We start from the raw sequence: 18503 nt of genomic DNA on the forward strand, positions 1-18503 counted from the left end.
TCACATAAAATGACTCATCCTGAGTAGCCTTGGACGCACTTGCCTCGGTCCTCTTACCCTCAAGCCCCCTCCCAGGAGAGGTCTGTCCACCTGGACTTGGATAAGTAAGTCAAAGGGTGATGCACCAAATCATTCACGGAACACTGCAGAAACCAGAGCAGTCCTCTCTGCCTGCCCCCACAAGAGCTTCAAGTCGGAGGAAACACATGAAAAAGCATCCTCCCTCTCAGGACTGCAGTTCTCTAGGCAGGAGCAGGAGAGAGGACAAGGAATAGGGAGCCACACAAGGGATCTCCCAAGATGGGCACTTCCGGCCAACCTGTGGGCTGCCTAGTGGGCACGCAGGATGTCAGCATGCTGTTCTTGACAATTCTTTAGGGGTTGAAAACACATCTTTTTAGAAAACAGTAAAGGCATCAGAGACAGTGCTGCTGGGCCTGGGACAGGTTAGGGGCTGCTGTTGCTGCCTGCCCATTCCTGGGCTCTCAGCAGCCTGGTCTGGGAAGCAACCATGGGTGTTTCGGGATACAACACTAGTCTGGAGAGTATGTTTCCTGCACTGGTGACAAAATCAGAAGTGAGCATCAGAGATTGAAGCATGCACAGTTTATGGATTTCACCTGAAGTTCTCTCCTCCTTTCACAGCTAATATTTACAATTGGTTCTCTGCCATCTTTTTATACCATTCCTTTTCTTCCACTACGTTGATTTGCGTAAAGATGGTAGAGTAAAAGCCCAGCTATTGGTGGTTCAGCTTATTCCCACCTGCAGAGGTGAGAGCAACACCTGCTTCACAGACACTGGAGCACTCCATCCAGGGGCAAATTCTCTGCCCGAGCCAAAGGTCCATGTGAGGTCTGACCACCAGAAACCTGGAGAGAGGAGTCCTGCTTTCCCCCGTATTGGCTTCCTCCAGCCACCTGAGGCTGGAACATCCTCAAAAACATCACTGAGGCACAGAGGCTCTCGATGAACTCAAACGAGGGTCAAAGAGGCTACAGCAGAAATCATACCTTTGCTGCCCAATTTCAGCCACTTGCCATGCAGGCAAACTCCAATGACATCCCTGAACTACTACTGCAAGTCCACGGAGCAGGGTCAAGAATAATGGTTTGGGATCATGTAGCAATCAGAGGCCTCTGGTGGCATGGTCTGTAAGGAACTAAGCTGCTGACCCAAAGGCAGGTGGTTCAAATCCACCAGAGGCTTTGCTGGAAAATGACTATCAATCTCCTCCTGGGCGATTTATAGCGTCTGAAAATCTGCTGGATGGTCAGCTATGAGTCAGTTTCAACAAATAAGTTTGAATTTTTGATACAGTGATTTGTGTTTTCCAAAGGTTTCACATAATATACAATCTCATACTATTTTTATAAAGCAACTTCTTCTTCATATATTGACCACTCAGACACAGGAGCGAGAGGGGTCATCTCTCAGTAATAAAGGCAGGAATAGAACCCAGGCTTCTCCACTACAGTCCAGCGTTCCTTCCACTACACCACACTGAACTCAGCAGAAACATCAGCACTGAGAACACTGGCCTTTTCGAGTTCTGCCCGCCTCGCCACTGAGCGTGTGCAGAGCACAATGTCTTAGGCAACGAGTGCTGAGCACTTTGGAAACCTGCAGTCAGTGACCCAAACGCATTCAACCTATCTCAGATCGGTATTCAGACTGCACCCCTCCCAGAGCCCATGACCACCTGCAAAAAGCAGGAAAATACTTAGAAGTTTCCACAAAATGAAAGAAATTTAAAAGAGGCCAGCATCCAGAGAGATTGGGTGGGGGTAGAGAATTTAAGAGGATCCTGCCTTGCTCGACTGTTCTAAAGCCTATTAAATGTAAACACATGTTCAGTCCTGGAAATATCAGGCCTATTTCATGATAGATGGAAAAAGGATTGAAGTTATTAATGATTTGTTTTGCTCAGATCCACAATCAATACCCTTGGCAACAGCAGTCAATAAATCTAAAGAGGAGAGTAACAATGTGAGTGTAGAGACTAAGGTGTGCCTGATCCATACCACAGTCTTCACAATTACTTGCTATGCTTCAGAGAGCTGAACAATGGCTAAGGATGACAGAAGAATTGATGCCTTGGAGTTGTGGTGCTAGAGAAGAGACTTGAACATTCAATGGACTGCCAAGAAAACAAATTGGTCTGTCCTGGAGAGGGTGGAACCAGTTTGCTCCTTAGAGGCAAGGATTTTGAAACTCTGTCTCACATACTTTGGGCATGATGCCAGGAGAGATCAGATCTTAGAGAGGGACATCATGCTTGGAAGGATGGAAGATAAGCATAGGAGAGGAAGACCATGGAGGAGATGGATTGACTCAGTGATACTGGCAATGGGATCAGGTGTGTCTGAAACAATGACGTTGGCTCAGGATATGGCAAGGTTCAGAGCCATTGTTTATAGGGTCCTGTGTTGTATGAAGTAACCTAGGTTTGCTGTGATGCTGAACCTTTTGCCACTGGGGTATCAAATACCGAATAGTTTCCCATTATGGACAGTGTTTGGTGGAGCTCCCAGCTGTAAAAGGTTTTGAAGCAGGAATGGCATCCACTTCCTAAAACACATGCCTCTGGAAACTCTATGAACTTGGAGAAACAACAATAATTATGGAAAGGCATTAGGTCTTTTGTTCATACAGTCACTACTAAGAGTCATGCCTGACTTGATGGCAATCAACAACAACGAGTCTTAGTAGATTTGACAACACTTCACAACACCCACGCCGAGCCCAGGGAAGACCATGGTCACCTCAGTCACAGCAGCCCACAGGTGCGGCAGGGGTGGGGGAGGTGCCCTCACAGGCTGAAGATGCTCCACTCCAGTAGAGCGCAAAGGAACAAGTGTGGATTTGAGCAGGCAGATCAGAGACTAGAATACTAGTAAACTTACTAGAATACTAGTAAACTTACTAGTTTACTAGAATACTAGTAAACTTAAAGTCATCAGAACTTCCCAAACCTGGGGCTATGGGGGGGTCAGCACCCACATTCATTAACTAGATGTCTCAAGAACAAAGAGAGCCAACGAAGGTGAAGCTTGGTCATGTGGGCCTAAGCTGAGCTCTCCCACTGTGACGTGTGTGATGTATTCTGCATCACCATGGTCACCATCCTTCAGCCCCGAGGACACCAGCTTGACTCTGTAGCGAGTGAGCATGCCTCTCCTTGGTTCTCCCACACAGCCCTGCTCTACCCGGCAGCCAAACACACCTGGGCGAGGCTCAACCAGCCAGTCAAGGTGGAGAGCGTTCTTCCTGGCTTGACTTAAACCTAAGTATCTTCTGTCCTATTTCAAATAGAGAGAGAAGCAAAGTTAATTAGGCAGAGTCTGTGAGTTCTCCAGCTATTACTATGAAAAGTATGTTCAAGAAAGCCAGTACAGAAACTTTGCAAGGAAATATATGCCTTTACTGATGAAATCAGTATCTGCACTAGTGCTCCCTTTCCTTACACTGGGCTTCATGGCAGCACTAGGTTCAAATAAAAATAAAAAGGTACAAAACCACTCAGTCACAACTAACTGACAAGCCTGAGACTGACTGGTAAGAAGTCACAGGACAATGGGTGGGTTACCTAACCCTCTAGGACCACAAGGCAGATCTAAGGCACCATCAATCACAGACAGTGCAAAGGATCGGGGTGGGGGAACCAACCAAAAGCCTGTTTTCTTTGATGCTATTTCTGATCTCACGTCTCTGACAATTACCTAGCATGTGTCTGCTCCCAAAAGCCCAGCAGGCAGATAAGTCAGAAGAACATGCCCAGTTACTTCTAAGCAGTGATGAAGGCACTCTTGATGGACTCCCTGGGCTCACCCAGAGAGGGACAGCTCCTGAATGGGACTTCTGCAGTTGGCACTGGGCAGTGCATGGAGAAAAGCTTACAGGGTTTTGTCTAATGTGTTCATTTGCTTCCCATTATTCCTTCAAGAACCAGGGCCCGCTGGGAGCCATTCCTGCCCATTGCTGTATGCTTATGAGGCAGAACTGACTCATAGCTGAACCTCTAGTAGGTTTTCAGGGGCAGTTAATTGCACAGGAGACTGCCCGTCCTTTTCACACAGCAGCTGGTAGATTCAAACTACGTGTCTTTGTGGTTACCGCACAGCTTCTTACCATTAGGCCACCAGAGCTTGCTTAACACACTAAGTTTCTGCTTTCCTGCTCCATATGAACTCGTGTTTTATACAACAGCCCAGTTCTGGGGCCCAGAATAGAACCTCACACATTAGGGGCACCCAATAGATGCCCGGAAGAGTTAAGTAAAATGAGCACTGATAAAACCACAGGGAGCTTAGATGCGAAAGAACCCTGATGTGAGCTGGAAAGCAGGACCTGTCTAAAATGACCCTGAGTCTTCACCTGCCCTGAAACACTAAATAAATCACAGTAAGAACTGCAGCTTCGCTGTAACGCCCCCACTCAGCAGAGACCAGCTCCCTCACCCACCTTAAGAGACTCGTAATGGTCCTGTCTGATGTCTTCATACTCCTCCATGATCTCCTCGAAGTAGTCATCCTTCAGATTTTCATCAAGCAGTTGAGAACACTGAAAATGCAAGATACAGGTCAACAACCAGCGAGCAGGAATGTGGACGGCCGTGGTCAGTGCTCATCTTTCACCATCTTTGCCAAATACTGCCAGGGTGGGGCCCCTTTCCACGCGTCAAGGCCTCTGCCGCTCCCACCAGTGCACATGCCAGTGCTTCTCCCAATGCATCTAGGGATCTACTTCCCCAGACAAGAGGACCTGGAAAATGAGCCCCCCTCACTTGCTGGGGCCTCCCTCAGCTCTGCACGTCGCCAGGGCATCCTCTCCACACACCTGCTGAAAGAACCAGGTGTGTCTTTACAGTCAACAGGCTCTGCTCTTGTTCATGCCGTTGAGTCAAATACACTCATAGCGACTCAATGAACAACAGCTGTGAACACTGCCTCTTCCTCATGAGCCACGCCATGTTCACACTTGTTATGGTCACTGGGGACAGCAAAGCAGAAGAGGACAAGAAAGGACAGCCACTCCTGAGTGTCCCATAGCGTAAGCAGCCAGTGTTTTCAACCAGGGCCACGTTCTATCAGCCTACAAATTCTGAGCCATCAAGCCCAGATGGCCTTAATATCCAGAGGAATTGCAGTGGTTCAAATTCACCAGCTGCTCTGCAGAAGAAAGTTGGACAGTCTCCTCTTGTGTAATTTACTGCCTCTGCCAAGCTGCTGGAGGGTCAGCTAGAAGTTGGTTGTGACTCATCAACAAACTACCATCAGTGGACCAGAGAGATTGCTCCAGGCAGCTTCCACCTGCCCACACCCACAGAACAGCCTACTTCTAGAGGGAGTTACTACCTCGACTCGGTCAGACCTGCTAGCTGAACAAATCCAAGATCAGAAAGTGGCTAACACACTCACGTCGCATTGGAAATCCATCACTGAGTTCACGTCAATGAAAACCACTGAGCTACAGGACGGCTCTTAGAGTCTTTCCTTTCTTCATGCATTTTTCATGACATCTTTATGTACCATCAGAGTAGAGCAGCCAGAGACAGGACATAAGTCTATAGATGTTTTATCATTTATAATAACCAAATGTTGGCATTGTTTCCCCACAGCACTGAAAAGGAAGACCAGGGAAGGCCATCCTCAGGTTTCAAGCTCCAGTCAGTAAGCAGCTGCTGCACCTGAGATCTTTTCAAATACATCAGGCCTGCTCAATGCAGCTAGATCAAAACCCACTGGGAGTCACTTGGGAAAGTGGGCAGCCTCTATCCATGGAGGAGCTAGTACAATGGCTGCCAGCTTCAAGTCGGAAGGTCCAGGGCTCAGCCACGGGTGCAGCTTGGCCTCTACGCCTGACAGTGTGAAAACTTGCTCTTCAGAAGGGAATCAAGGAGCAGGCCCCTTCCCAGGTAGGAGTGTTTCCCACCTGAAGGGAAGGCGTGACCACCAGCTGTTCAGGAAGGCCCACTAGCCTCCTCTACATATGGGAAACTGCTCAGGGCCATTCGTTGGCATGTGAAAACAGCAACAAGCCTTTAGAAAGTGGCCCCCTGGTTAGTGAATCACCTCCCTCCTCTAACCTCCCAAGAGGCACAATCCCAAATTAAGTTCTCAAACACTGTTTTACAACAGAGTCGTAGAAATGGAACTGATCTGCACATTGGCTCTTGTCAGTCGCTAATACAAAACTGCAGTTTATGATTGCAAGCTGATTTAATTTAATCCATTTTAATAAAGGGGAAATGTTGACTGTGAATGAGTCATCGTGTGCTGGTGCAGCAAGACTCCCTGCACTCCAGTGTCTGTCCGCCTGTCACAAGAGAGCTACCAGCCTTGACTGGCATCCCTTTTGTTTCTGAACTAGCTGTGAGGGAAGTTCCATGTCACCAGGTTATTCTGAAGATGAAATACAACAGTCCACGGAAGGCATTTAGCACAGTGCTTTGCACACGGCAAATGGTCTGCAAGGGACAGGCTTTTGTGTAACAGAAATGAGATCACAAGCTGAAAGAACTCCCTGTGCAAAGGCCCAGCATCACAGGCGCTTCACAGGGGACCCGTGAGGACACGCCAGGCTGTGTACTCACCACCACCACACTCTTGGACGCATCCAGCACATGGATCACCGGGGCGCTGTATCGTGGGGCTATTTTGACAGCTGTGTGGGTTCTGGGAAGAGGGATGAGGAAAGAAAACACATCAGCAGCAGGAATAGTGCCCATAACCCCAGCTCAGAACTGTCAGAGAGAATAGGTTTCCATGGAATTTTCCAGAGAAAGAATTCAAGGTACTTAGAAACAGCAAGCTTCAGATCCCTCTGTGAGACAAAAACTTGCTCCTCACGCTTTTCAAAGATGGAGAAACCACAGAGAAAAGACAGGAAGTGGCTGGCCCCAGCTGTTGTTGTTGTTGTTGTTATGTGCAAAATGAGAAGGCCCGTCCTCAGCTCCAGACCATGCGGGATCGAGCCTGTGACCTCATGCTCATTAGTAGTCCGTCTGAATATAAGCAGGTAACCCACCTGGACACACCTACACTTCTGGGTCCCATGGTCACCTTGGGCTTTTTAATCTGGAACCCCTACCCAAAAGCTTCCACACAGAAACAACAGAGAGGTAAAAGCCATACAAATATTTCTTTCCTAAGGCTGGCTCAACCCCAAACTCTGACTGCCAAACTTGAAAATGCCAGGAGCAAGGCAGAAGCACTCTTTAGCCCTTAAAATTTTTTCATTAACTAAAGTGCATTTTATAGCCATAGCGTAGGCTACAGCTCTGCTACTTCATCGGTGAACGTACAGGAATGAAGGTGGGAGTTTACAATGCCTTTCCTTCAGTAGTTAAGGCAGAGCTGAAGCTGCAGCTCCTGCTGGACACTTCGCTCCAATTCCTTTCTCCTCCTCTTTCTTCCCTTGATGACTTCTCCAAGTCAGGTTTTCTCCCACCTGCTCCCCTAAATTAAAACGTACTTGTGCCCAGAAAGATTTCCAGAATTTACTATTATATGAGAGGGAAAAACTAAGTCACAGAATGGTATGTTTAACAGAATATCTAAAAAACCATTTCTAAAAAGCAAATACCACCATCCTCCTCAAAAGGCCCCAGCTAACCCACTTCACACGAGCTTCTGTACAGTTACAAAAAACACACAGAGTCACAAAGATGAAGTGTCAGCCCTAGTTACTGGGGTTAGAACTGAGATTGAGGGTAGACAGGAAGAAACTAACTTCTAATATATATAGTTCTCTGAATGAGCAGTTAGCCATGCTCCACTAAGTACATATGACTGACCTAATTTTTAAAATACCAATAGAATATTTAAAATAAGTGACAAACTCACTGCTGTCAAGCTGATTCCAGCTGATGTCAGCTCATCAATTTCCAAGGCTGTGAATCTTCAAGGACAGAGACTGCCTCATCTTCCCCCTCAGAACAGCTGGTGAATTCGAACTGCCAACCTTTTCATTAGCAGCCCAAAATATAACTCACCAGGGCACCTTACAATATTACTGCATTAATGTCCTACAATACCTTTCAAATTAAAGGTGTAAAATACTCATGAGTTTGTTTTTAACAGGCTCCGCAAAGAAGGCTTTAAGAACTTATTAATAATAATCTAGAGAAGACCATTATCACTTAAGCCTGTTATCTTCTTCTCAGAGCACTTCTTGCATTAACAGGAAATGGAGCTTTAAAGCGAGAGAGACATCTTCTAGGGGAGGGAAGAGGACAGGGCCACAAGGGGGAATCAGATCCCAGCCTGGAGCAGCCGAATGAGGCCTCGCCTTGTGCTGACTGCTGTGCATGGCACCAGAGTTCTGAAGAGCAGCTATGTTCTGAGAGGAAAGAACTTGCAGACAGCAGAAAAAGTGACTTTAAAAAGCAGCAGCAGCAGCTATTCTCAAGTTACAAAACAAAATATAAACTACATTTAGTTGGGTTTCTCAACTTAGATGTTAAACTGTACAAATATGCCAATTATATTTTGCATGAAATTAAGAAACAGTGATTAATCAACAAAATGAAAGAAGAAACATTGATGCCTTTGAGGTCTGGTGTAGGAGAAGAATAATGAATATCTCATGGATGGCCAAAAAAATGAACAGATCTGTCGTGGAGAAGGTGCAGCCAGAGTGCTCCCTGGAGGCAAGGAGAGTGAAGCTTCCTCTCACATACACTGGGCATGTTGGTAGGAGAGGGACATCATGCTGGGGAAGTGAAAGGGTCAGTGAAGGAGAGGAAGACCTTCAATAAGATGGGCTGACACAGTAACTGCAGCAACGGACTCAAGTGTGTCCAGGACGATGAGGATGGCACAGGTCAGGGTTCAGATCTGTCATTCACAGGGTCACTATGAGTCACACTCAACTCAATGGCAACCAACAACAACTCAAGAAAACATTGTTTTAAGCTGAAGGTGGCTGAGTTAATGTTCTCTGAAAGAAAACTAGTACCTAAAATTAATAGTGATGAGTGACAGAAGTCCATTATTAATAGAAATAGCTAACAAAAATGATTTATACACAGAATCAATCTGGGAGGGTTAACAGGGATGTGAAGTGTTGGGAGAAGGGAAAAAAATAAAAGAAAGTTTCTGCAAAGCACCTTTTAAAAAGCACAGTATCATTTAAAATTTAAACTTGACCTAAGGTGTAAGGTTTTCAGTATAATTTAGCCAATATCTCTTCTGTCTTCTGGACAAGGCATGGAGGAGGAAAAGTAAGAGATTACACTATTACAAAAGAAATCAGCGCCAGGGGCTGCTCTCGCACACCCACATAGGCAGCTGAGCAACACGCAGGAAGCCTGCTGATCCTGAGGGACACAGGTCCTCCAGTGAACACCTCCCAGCAAAGCTGACTCGTCTTGGGGCATAGGGCAGAAGAGAGGGGCTGCAGAGAAAAAGACTGCTAACTCAAACATCATAAAAATTAGGAACTCCTGTTATCCAAAGACACGAGACAGACTGTAAAAACGTAGACCGTATTAGAACAATCTACTTGCAACATAGATTTCTAATAAAGGACTCGCATCCAATAGAGCTCTGGTGCCCTAATGCATAGGAAGTTGCTCTGCCAATCCAAAGGCACCAAGTTCAAATTTGCCAGCTATTCTGTGGGAAGAATATGGGAGCTCCCCTTTTATATAATTTACAGCCTCTTAAAACCTGCTGAAGAGTCAGCTATGAACAGATTCTGACTCGATGGCACACAGTAACACCAACATCCAATATGGATAAAGTGTATAAATTAATAAGAAAAAAAGCAAACTACCTTGCCACTCCCCTTAAAACACACACACACACAACGAACTTTAAAAGCATATCAAAATAGCCAACATACATACAAAAAGGTAGTCAAATTCATATGAAAAAAATACGGATGTGTGAGTTGAAAGACTCACTCTGGACAATGCCCTACCCATACCTACTGAAGAGGATCACATGCATTTCCTGTTGTTAGTGTTACGTGCCCTTGAGTCGACTGTGATTCAGAGTGACCCTGTGAAGAACAGCTCTGAACCTTGTCCTATCCTGGCCAACCTCATCACCTCTGACACATCTGCCTCCACCACCACAGCCACTTTGTTAATCCATCTCATTCAGAGTCTTCCCCTCCTGTGCTGACCCCTTCCAAGCATGATGCTAGAGGTCCTTCTTCAAGGACTGGTCTCTCCTGAAAACATGTCCAAGGTATGTGAGATGGAATTTGAAGATCCTTGCTTTCAAGAAGCAACCCTCTGTAGGCAGATCTGTTTGTTCTCTTGGCACTCCACGGTATTTCAATATTCTTCTCCAACACAACTCACTAGAGACATCGATGCTTCTTCTTTCATCCTTAGTCAATGTCCAGCTCTCACATGCACAGCACGCAAATGAGAAGACCATGGCTTGAATCAGGCACACTTAAGTCTCTAGAATGAGAAAGCAGATTTTCCCAATCCAACTTGTTTTTTGATTTCCTAACGGCTGGTGCTAAGAGTGCTGATTATAGATCTCATGAACTCATTAACAACTCCAGTCTCTTCTCCATCTATCATGAGCTCTGGTAGCCTACTGATAAGAAACTGTGCTGAAATCCCAAAGGCATGTGGTTCAAATTCACCAGTTGCTCTGAGAGAGCAGGATGAGCAACAAATGCTTCTGGTCCTCCTCAGTTTTGGTGAGCCAGGTTATGTCATCTACATAATGCATACTGTTGATGAGTCTCCCTCCAATCCTGATGCCACATTCTTCTTCACATAAACAAAGAGTCCTCTTTAATATCTCTTATTGGGTAAAAACTATAACAGTTTGTAAAAATTGTACCTGTTTGGTAAAGTTCCATTATACACAAGTAAAATACATGATTTGCTGATTGTGAACATTTGAGAGTGGAGTCCTACCGTGTACATAGAATTGAAAAGCATCTGCACACTTAGCTATTTCCTCACTCTATGACTCTGTGACTTTCATTAAATACCCCAAGAACATGTTCATGAATACCTCCCTTAAAAGGGTTGGCCATATGTCTTGAGAACTATTTTGTTTTGCCACATATCTTAGTGAATAAGTCTTCACTGGAGAAAAAAAATAAAATCATCTCCATTTTCTAACATGAGGAACATCATGAACCTTTCATTTATGAAGAGTAGTTAGCAGATAAATGATAAATAAATCATTTATCTGATTTATCAGTTAACAGATAAATCACCTGTTGAGGTTGATTCAGGTCATGGTCTTTTAAGTCACTTGCTTTGCGTGAGAGCTGGGCAATGAATAAGGACAAGAAAAGATGTTGCCTTTGAGCTGTGGTGTTGGAGAGCAGTGCTGAACATCCTATGGAGGGCCAAAAGAACAAAAAGGTATATCTTGGAGCAAGTTCAGCCAGAGTGCTCCTTAGAAGTAAGGATGACAAAATTTTGTTTCAAATACTTTGAATATGAAGCTATTCCTTAGAGAAGGGCATCATGCTTGGAAAGGTGGAGCATTGGCAAAAGAGAGGGAGGACCATCAACAAGATGGACTGGCACAGTGACTGCAGCAATGGGCTCGAGTGTTTGAGAAATGATGAGAATGCCACATGATAGGACAGGGTGACCGGATCTGTTGTTCACACGGTTGCTCAACTTAAAGGCACCTAACAGAAACAACAACAACATCACTGAGGCTACTCCTGAAGGGGACCCTTTTAGGCTATTAAGGCTTAATATTTACAATGAGTTGTTTGTGGTGTTATCAAATATACAAGGTGAAACAATAAATTCAAGGAGGCAAGGAATCTGAGGCTTCATCTGACACACTTTGGGCATGTTGCAAGGAGGGACTGGTCCTTGGAGAGGGACATTATGCCTTGGAAGGGTGGAAGGACAGATAAAGAGAGGGAGATCATCAGTGAGATGGATTCAATGACTAGGGTAATGAGGGTAGGTGAGTCAGAGACAATAGAGTTGGCACAGGATACAGCAGGCATCAGGGCTGTTGTACATAAGGTTGCTAAGAGTCACAAGTGACTCGACAGCACATAACAAAAACCTTTGACAAGATTGATGTTATACTTTTGTATCAGAAAGACAAACAACAAGTGTGTGGCACTATCTAGCCAGATGCACTGGGCTGATGTTTTCTTCCACCAATGTGAACCAAGTGTAGCCCAAAAGGATGAGTCACAAGCAAAAGAGCAATGAGATAGTATCTCACCCCAGCAACAAGAGCAAAGTCCAGTGAGCCAGAAAATAGATGCTGCTGAGGGCCTGGTAAGACTAGATCTCCCAAAAAGTGCTAAGATGTACAATCAATGTGAAACGGGGGTTTCACTCTTCCTTCAGAAACTGGAAATACAAATTAATCCACAAGTCCACCAAGGATACATCTTAAAGAAATAAGAGCTTAGAATCCAACAATACATGAAAAAAAAAAATAATTCACCATGACCAAGTGGGATTCATAACAGGCATGCAAGAATGGTTCAACATAAGAAAAACAATCAATGTAATTCATCGCATTAACAAAGCAAAGAACAAGAGCCACATGATCCTATCAACTGATGAAGAAAAGGCCTTTGACAAAACCCAACACCCTTTCCTGATTAAAACACTCAACAAAATAGGATTAGAGGGAAATTTCGTCAATATAGTAAAAAGTATATATGCAAACAGGAGATCCAATACTGTTCTCAATAGAGAGAGATTAAAGGCATTCCCCTTGCAAACAAGAACTAGGCAAGGATGCCCACTATCACCTCTCCTGTTCACTATTGTATTGGAAGTCTTAGCGATAATAAGGCAAGAGAAAGAAATAAGATGTATCCAAACTGGCAGAGGAGGTAAAATTATCTCTCTATGCAGATGATATGACAGTTTACTTAGAAAACCCTAAAGATTCAGCAACAAAACTACTGGACATAGCTGACCAACTCAGCAAAGTGGCAGGATACAAGATCAACATACAAAAATCAATTGGATTTCTCTACAGTGATAAAAAGAATACAGAACTGAAACTAAGAAAAACAATACCCCTCACAATAGCTAATCACAAGATTAAATACTTAAGAGTAAATCTAACCAGAAGCACAAAGGATCTATTCAAAGAAAATTACAAAACATTACTACAAGAAACAAAAAGAGACCTGGAGAAGTGGAAGAATATCACTTGCTCATGGATAGGAAGACTCAATATTGTGAAAATGACAGTAATACCAAAGGCAATTTACATGTTGAATGAAATCCCAATACAAACATCAATTCCATTCTTCAACGAGATGAAAAAGGCAATCTCTAATTTCATTTGGAATGGAAAGAGGTTCCGAATAAGCAAAGCACTCCTTAAAAACAGACACAAGGTAGGAGGCATCTTACTCTCTAATTGCCATGGTGGTCAAGAGAGGATGGTACTGGTACAATGACAGACACAAAGATCAATGGAATAGAATTGAGAATCCAGAAATCAGCTCATCTACCTATGGCCAACTGATTTTTGACAAGGAGATGAAATAGGTAGTGAAAGGACAGCCTTTTTAACAAATGGTGCTGGCAAAATTGGAAAAATATCTGCAGAAAACTCCCACAGGATCCACATCCACCTCACTCCATATACAAAAAAGAACTCAAAGCAGATCATGGACCTAGGACTAAAACTAAGGACTATAAACTTCATTAAAGAAAAGCTTGGAAGAACTCTAGAAGTCCTAATCCACAATGTAAATAGTCTTCCAAGCATCCTAGAAAATCTACAACCAGGAGAGGATAAAACAGATGAATGGGATCTTCTAAGAATCAAATACCTATGCATATCCAAAAACTTCTCCAATAGCCACAGATTGGAAAAAATATTCGGTAATGACAGGTGAGACAAGGGGCTTATATCTAGAATTTATAAAATACTTCAGCACCAAAACAGAATAAAGGTAAATAACCCAACTGAAAAATGGGCACAGGATATGAACAGACACTTCACCAAAGAAGACATTCAGATGGCCAACAAGAACATGAAGAAATGTTCAAAATCCATATGCAAATAAAAACAACTATATCATCTCACCCTAGTAAGAATAGCAAAATTTAACAAAATAGCAAACATCAAACGCTGGTGAGGTTGCAGTAAAACTGGAACCCTTATTTACTGTTGGTGGGAGTGTAAAATGGTGCAACCACTATGGAAAGCTGTATGGCACTTTCTCAGAAAGTTGCAAATAGAAATACCTTTTGACCCTGCAATTTCACTACTTGGAATATACCCTAAAGAAACATAACTGCTACCCAAGTAGATATATACACACCCATGTTTATTGTGGTTTTGTTTACAATAGCAAAGAGTTGGAAATAACCCAAGTGCCCATCAATAAACGAATAGATAGAGAAGCTGTGGTATATTCACACAATGGAATACTATGCTGCACTGAAAAACAAGTAACCCATGAAATATTATGCAAAATGGGTGACCCTGTCACAAAAGGACAAATATTGCATAGGGCCACTGCTGTAAAACAGGACTGACATCCGGGTTGAGGGAAGACAGAGAAGGTGGGGAGGAATGATGTATACTGCATTGAAACAGATGAGAGAGAGAACTGCTTGAAAGGGATAAGTGATAAGGTATTACTGTCATGACAGGAGTCCAGAATGAAGGCTGCACAGAGAAGTGGACTTTTACTTTTCAAAGAGAAGAGCGAGTTAGGGGGTGTGAGGGTGGACAGGGAGAAAAGTGAAATAATGAATGAATAGAAACCCTAAGCCTCTGGAAACTTTCATTAAAATAAAAAAAAAAAAAAAAAGAAGTAGTAAGAGCCAGGACATGAACAGATGTGTGCACACCCATGTTTAGTGCAACATTATTTATTAACTGCAAAGAGATGAAACAGCCCGAGTGTCCATTCTTGGGTAAATGGGTATACAAACTATGGTGCATACACACAGTGGAATACTATATCACATTAAGAAATAACAGATATACACAACTCTCAAAAAGAACAATGAAGAAGTACTGTTAACACCACACAATATGGGTAAATCTGTGATAGTATGCTCAGTGAAATATGACAATGATAAAAGGAAAAATATTGTACAAGTTCACTGTGATAAAAAGCTAACACATCACTGCTTAATGATCCTGAGACCACCACACAACCTCACACTATTTACACTGAAAGATCCCCTTTCAAAATCACTTCCCTAGTGGAGACTTGAATCCATTCTGGCGGGACAGTCTTTCTGTTTCTTACTATCACAGGGTCTCTATTTCACAGAGGGCGCGTTTATTCAATCTGACACCTGCATCAAGTAAAGACTAGAGAGTATGTGGCTTATATATTAATGAGTCAATGAAGTGGAAAAAGAAGAGTATCCTTTTTATCAGTGTTTTTAAGAGAATTTAAACCAAAGCATGGATTTCCCTACCAGGACTTACCTCGATGTGGTTGCTCCTCCAATCAACAGGGGGATCTTTATAGCTAATCTCTCCATTTCCTTAGCAACAAAAATCATTTCATCCAGGGAAGGAGTGATAAGTCCTGACAGGCCAATTATATCTATTATTCAGAAGAAAGGGGGGGAAAAATAGACAGTGAGAAGAAATATGAGAGAAACAAAAACAAAATAAAGTTACGTAATCAAAACCACAGGACCAAACACAAATTTCCAATTTCTAATTCTAAGACAGTATTTCTAACTGAAAGGTTTTGTTTTAGTAATAAATATGACTTGTAATTTTAAATTTAAGTAATACATGCCAGTATGATTTTTAACTTTAAATTACAGTAACACATTTGCCAAACTTTCTGTAAGTCATCTAACAGAATGTATCCTTAGTTGGTCATTCGCCAACTCAAACATGAGTAAACATGAGAAACATGAGAAAAACCACACCAAAGAAACATGAGAAAAGCCACACCTGGCAAACAATCACACTCAACACTGTCCTCACGTGAAAACATGTCCCGCTCCTGTCTTCAGAACTATCAAGGACTTCCATGTGCCCGTGCTCACATCTCCTCATAAACGACATTAAGCACAGTCCCCATGCGGGACATGGCCCAATGCACCCAGGGACTGAGGTGTTTCACTTCCCAGCTGACACTTGAGGACAGACAATGCACAGTACCTGCTTTGTGGTCGAGGGCAGCCTGCAGTATCCTGTCACACGGGGTCATGACTCCTAAATCTATGACTCTGAAGAACAGAAATGAGACATGGGACAATTAACAAGGACTCTCAAGAGAAAACTGTAGCAAGATTTTAATTTCAACCAATAAGCACTGCTCTAACGTGGCATTAGGGCTATTACAGCTAATGTCAGAGGGATCTTGGCTGAGAGCAGAGAGTACCAGAGGAATGTCTATCTGTGCTTCATTGACTATGCAAAGACATTTGACTGTGTGGATAACAACAAACAGTGGTTGACTCTGAGAAGAATGGGAATCCCAGAATACTTGATTGTGTTTATGCAAAATTATACTTGGACCAGGAGGCAGTCATCAGACAGAGCAAGGAAACACTGCATGGTTCAAAATTGGGAAGGGTGTGCATCAAAGATGTGTCCTATCTCCGTATCGTTTCAATCTATATGCAGAACAGATTATCCAGGAGGCTGGGCTCTATGAGGAGAAGTATGACATCAGGATTGGAGGTAGACTTATCAACAATCTGCGTTATGCAGATGACACAAACCTACTTGCTGAAACTGAGGAGGACCTGAAGCATTTGCTGCAGAAGGTCAAGGACTGCAGCCTTCAATACAGATTGAAGCTCAACATCAATAAAACAAAGATTCTCACCACTGGGCCCATTGGCAGCATCATGATAGATACTGAAGAGATTGAGATTGTTGACAGCTTTAGTTTGCTTGGCTCTATTGTCAACACTCTTGGTACCAGCAAGACGAACTGCATTGGGAAAGTCTGCGGTCAAGAGACTAAGGTGCACCTGACACAGGCATGGTCTTTGCCATTACTTGCTATGTTCAGAGAGCTGGACAATGACTAGGGATGATAGAAGGATGCCTTTGAGCTGTGGTGCTGGAGAAGAGTACTGAATATCTTATGGACTGCTAGAACAAACAAGTTCGTCTTGGAGAGGGTGAAGCCAGGCTGCTCCTTGGAGTCAAGGATTCTGAAGCTTGATCTGACATACTCTGGACATGTTGCAAGAAGGCACTGGTCCTTGGAGAGGGACATCATGCTTGGGAGAGTGGAGGGATGGTGCAGGAGAGGAAGACTCTCAGTGAGATAGATTGATTCCATCACTGGGGTATTGGGGACAGGCATGTGGGAGACAATAAGATAGGCAAGGGATAGAGCAGGGTTTAGGGCTGTTGTACATAGGGTCGTTATGAGTCGCAAGTAACTCGATGGCACATAACAACAACAACATAAACTGGAACCACACTGAAATGCTTAAAACAGCCATGCATCAGGCCCTCACCACAGGCCAACACTTGTCTACTAACTACAATCTCTGTTATCTCGGGAGAAGTGCCCTGGTGCAGTGCTGCAGTGTCCCCCTACAGTGATAAAAGGTCCCCTGCAGTGATAAGGGCCCCCCTACAGTGATGAAGGACCCCCTATAGTGATGAAGGGCTCCCCATATTGATGAAGAGCTCCCTACAGTGATGAAGGACCCTTACAGTGACAACGGGCCCCCTACAGTAATAAAGGACCCCCTACAGTGAAGAGCCCCCTACAGTGAAGTCCCCCCTGCAGTGATGAAGGTCCCTCTTTAGTGATAAAGGGCTCCTTCCAGTGATAACAGACCCCCTAAAGTGATGAAAAACTCCGTGCAGAGATGCAGGACCTGAGGAATCTGCCGAGTTGAAGTGTTTATTGGTATACTGCCTAGTCACACAGCTCATCAATGGCAGAACTGGACTTTAAGCTCGTATTTGATACCTCTGTCCATACTCTTAGCCACTAGACAATAATAGTGGAAGTGCTTTGCCTAATGAATCTCTACTGAACAATGTACTACCTGGAAACCATAGAAACGAACAAGAAAAGGTCAGTTCTTGCACACAAATAGCCAATGACCAAGAAGTCTGGTCAGCAAGAGGGTGAGCCCAGTGGTGAGTTAGGAGGACAATTAGGACAGTGTACCCAGGATAGGGATAAAATGGAACTCCCTCCCAACTTTTGAGCCAACTGTAAGAAGTCTTGGTGGGGAAATGGCCAAAAGTATTACTGCTCTGAAAACATTTCCCAGCTTTATCCATATAGAGAAATTAATAGCACAAGGTTATGTAAGGAGCTATGGTGGCTTAGCGGTAACCCAAAGGGTCAAGGTTCAAATCCACCAGCTGTTCTGTGGAAGAAAAAGGGGCACCTTCTTCTCACACCTCTGGAAAATCCTCTGGAGGTTCAGCTATGAGTCAGTTAAATGCACTGAGTTTGAATTTGATCCTTTACTCTTGAGCAAATCTGGATTAATTATGTATACTGCACTGAAGCCAATGAGGGAGAGAACGGCTTAAAGTTAATATATTTTAGGGCATTATGATTATCATAAGAGTTCAGAATGAGGGTTGCAGAGT

At 43.7% G+C, this 18503-nt stretch overlaps 1 protein-coding gene across 1 annotated transcript in view; it reads right to left on the reverse strand.

The window, feature by feature from the left end:
- Positions 1–18503, reverse strand: part of MTR (5-methyltetrahydrofolate-homocysteine methyltransferase) — a 93747-nt gene that overhangs the window by 12341 nt on the left and 62903 nt on the right. Inside the window, exons 22-26 of the mRNA XM_006895369.1 lie at positions 16083–16150; positions 15390–15510; positions 6596–6677; positions 4465–4563; positions 3227–3302 (exon numbers count right to left, since the gene is read on the reverse strand). Coding sequence (XP_006895431.1) covers positions 3227–3302; positions 4465–4563; positions 6596–6677; positions 15390–15510; positions 16083–16150 — 446 coding nt within the window. The remainder of the gene's footprint in view (positions 1–3226; positions 3303–4464; positions 4564–6595; positions 6678–15389; positions 15511–16082; positions 16151–18503) is intronic.

Source organism: Elephantulus edwardii, unplaced genomic scaffold, assembly GCF_000299155.1.
Source record: "Elephantulus edwardii isolate Elephantulus edwardi_28Jun2011 unplaced genomic scaffold, EleEdw1.0 scaffold00166, whole genome shotgun sequence".
Classification (NCBI taxonomy): domain Eukaryota; kingdom Metazoa; phylum Chordata; class Mammalia; order Macroscelidea; family Macroscelididae; genus Elephantulus; species Elephantulus edwardii.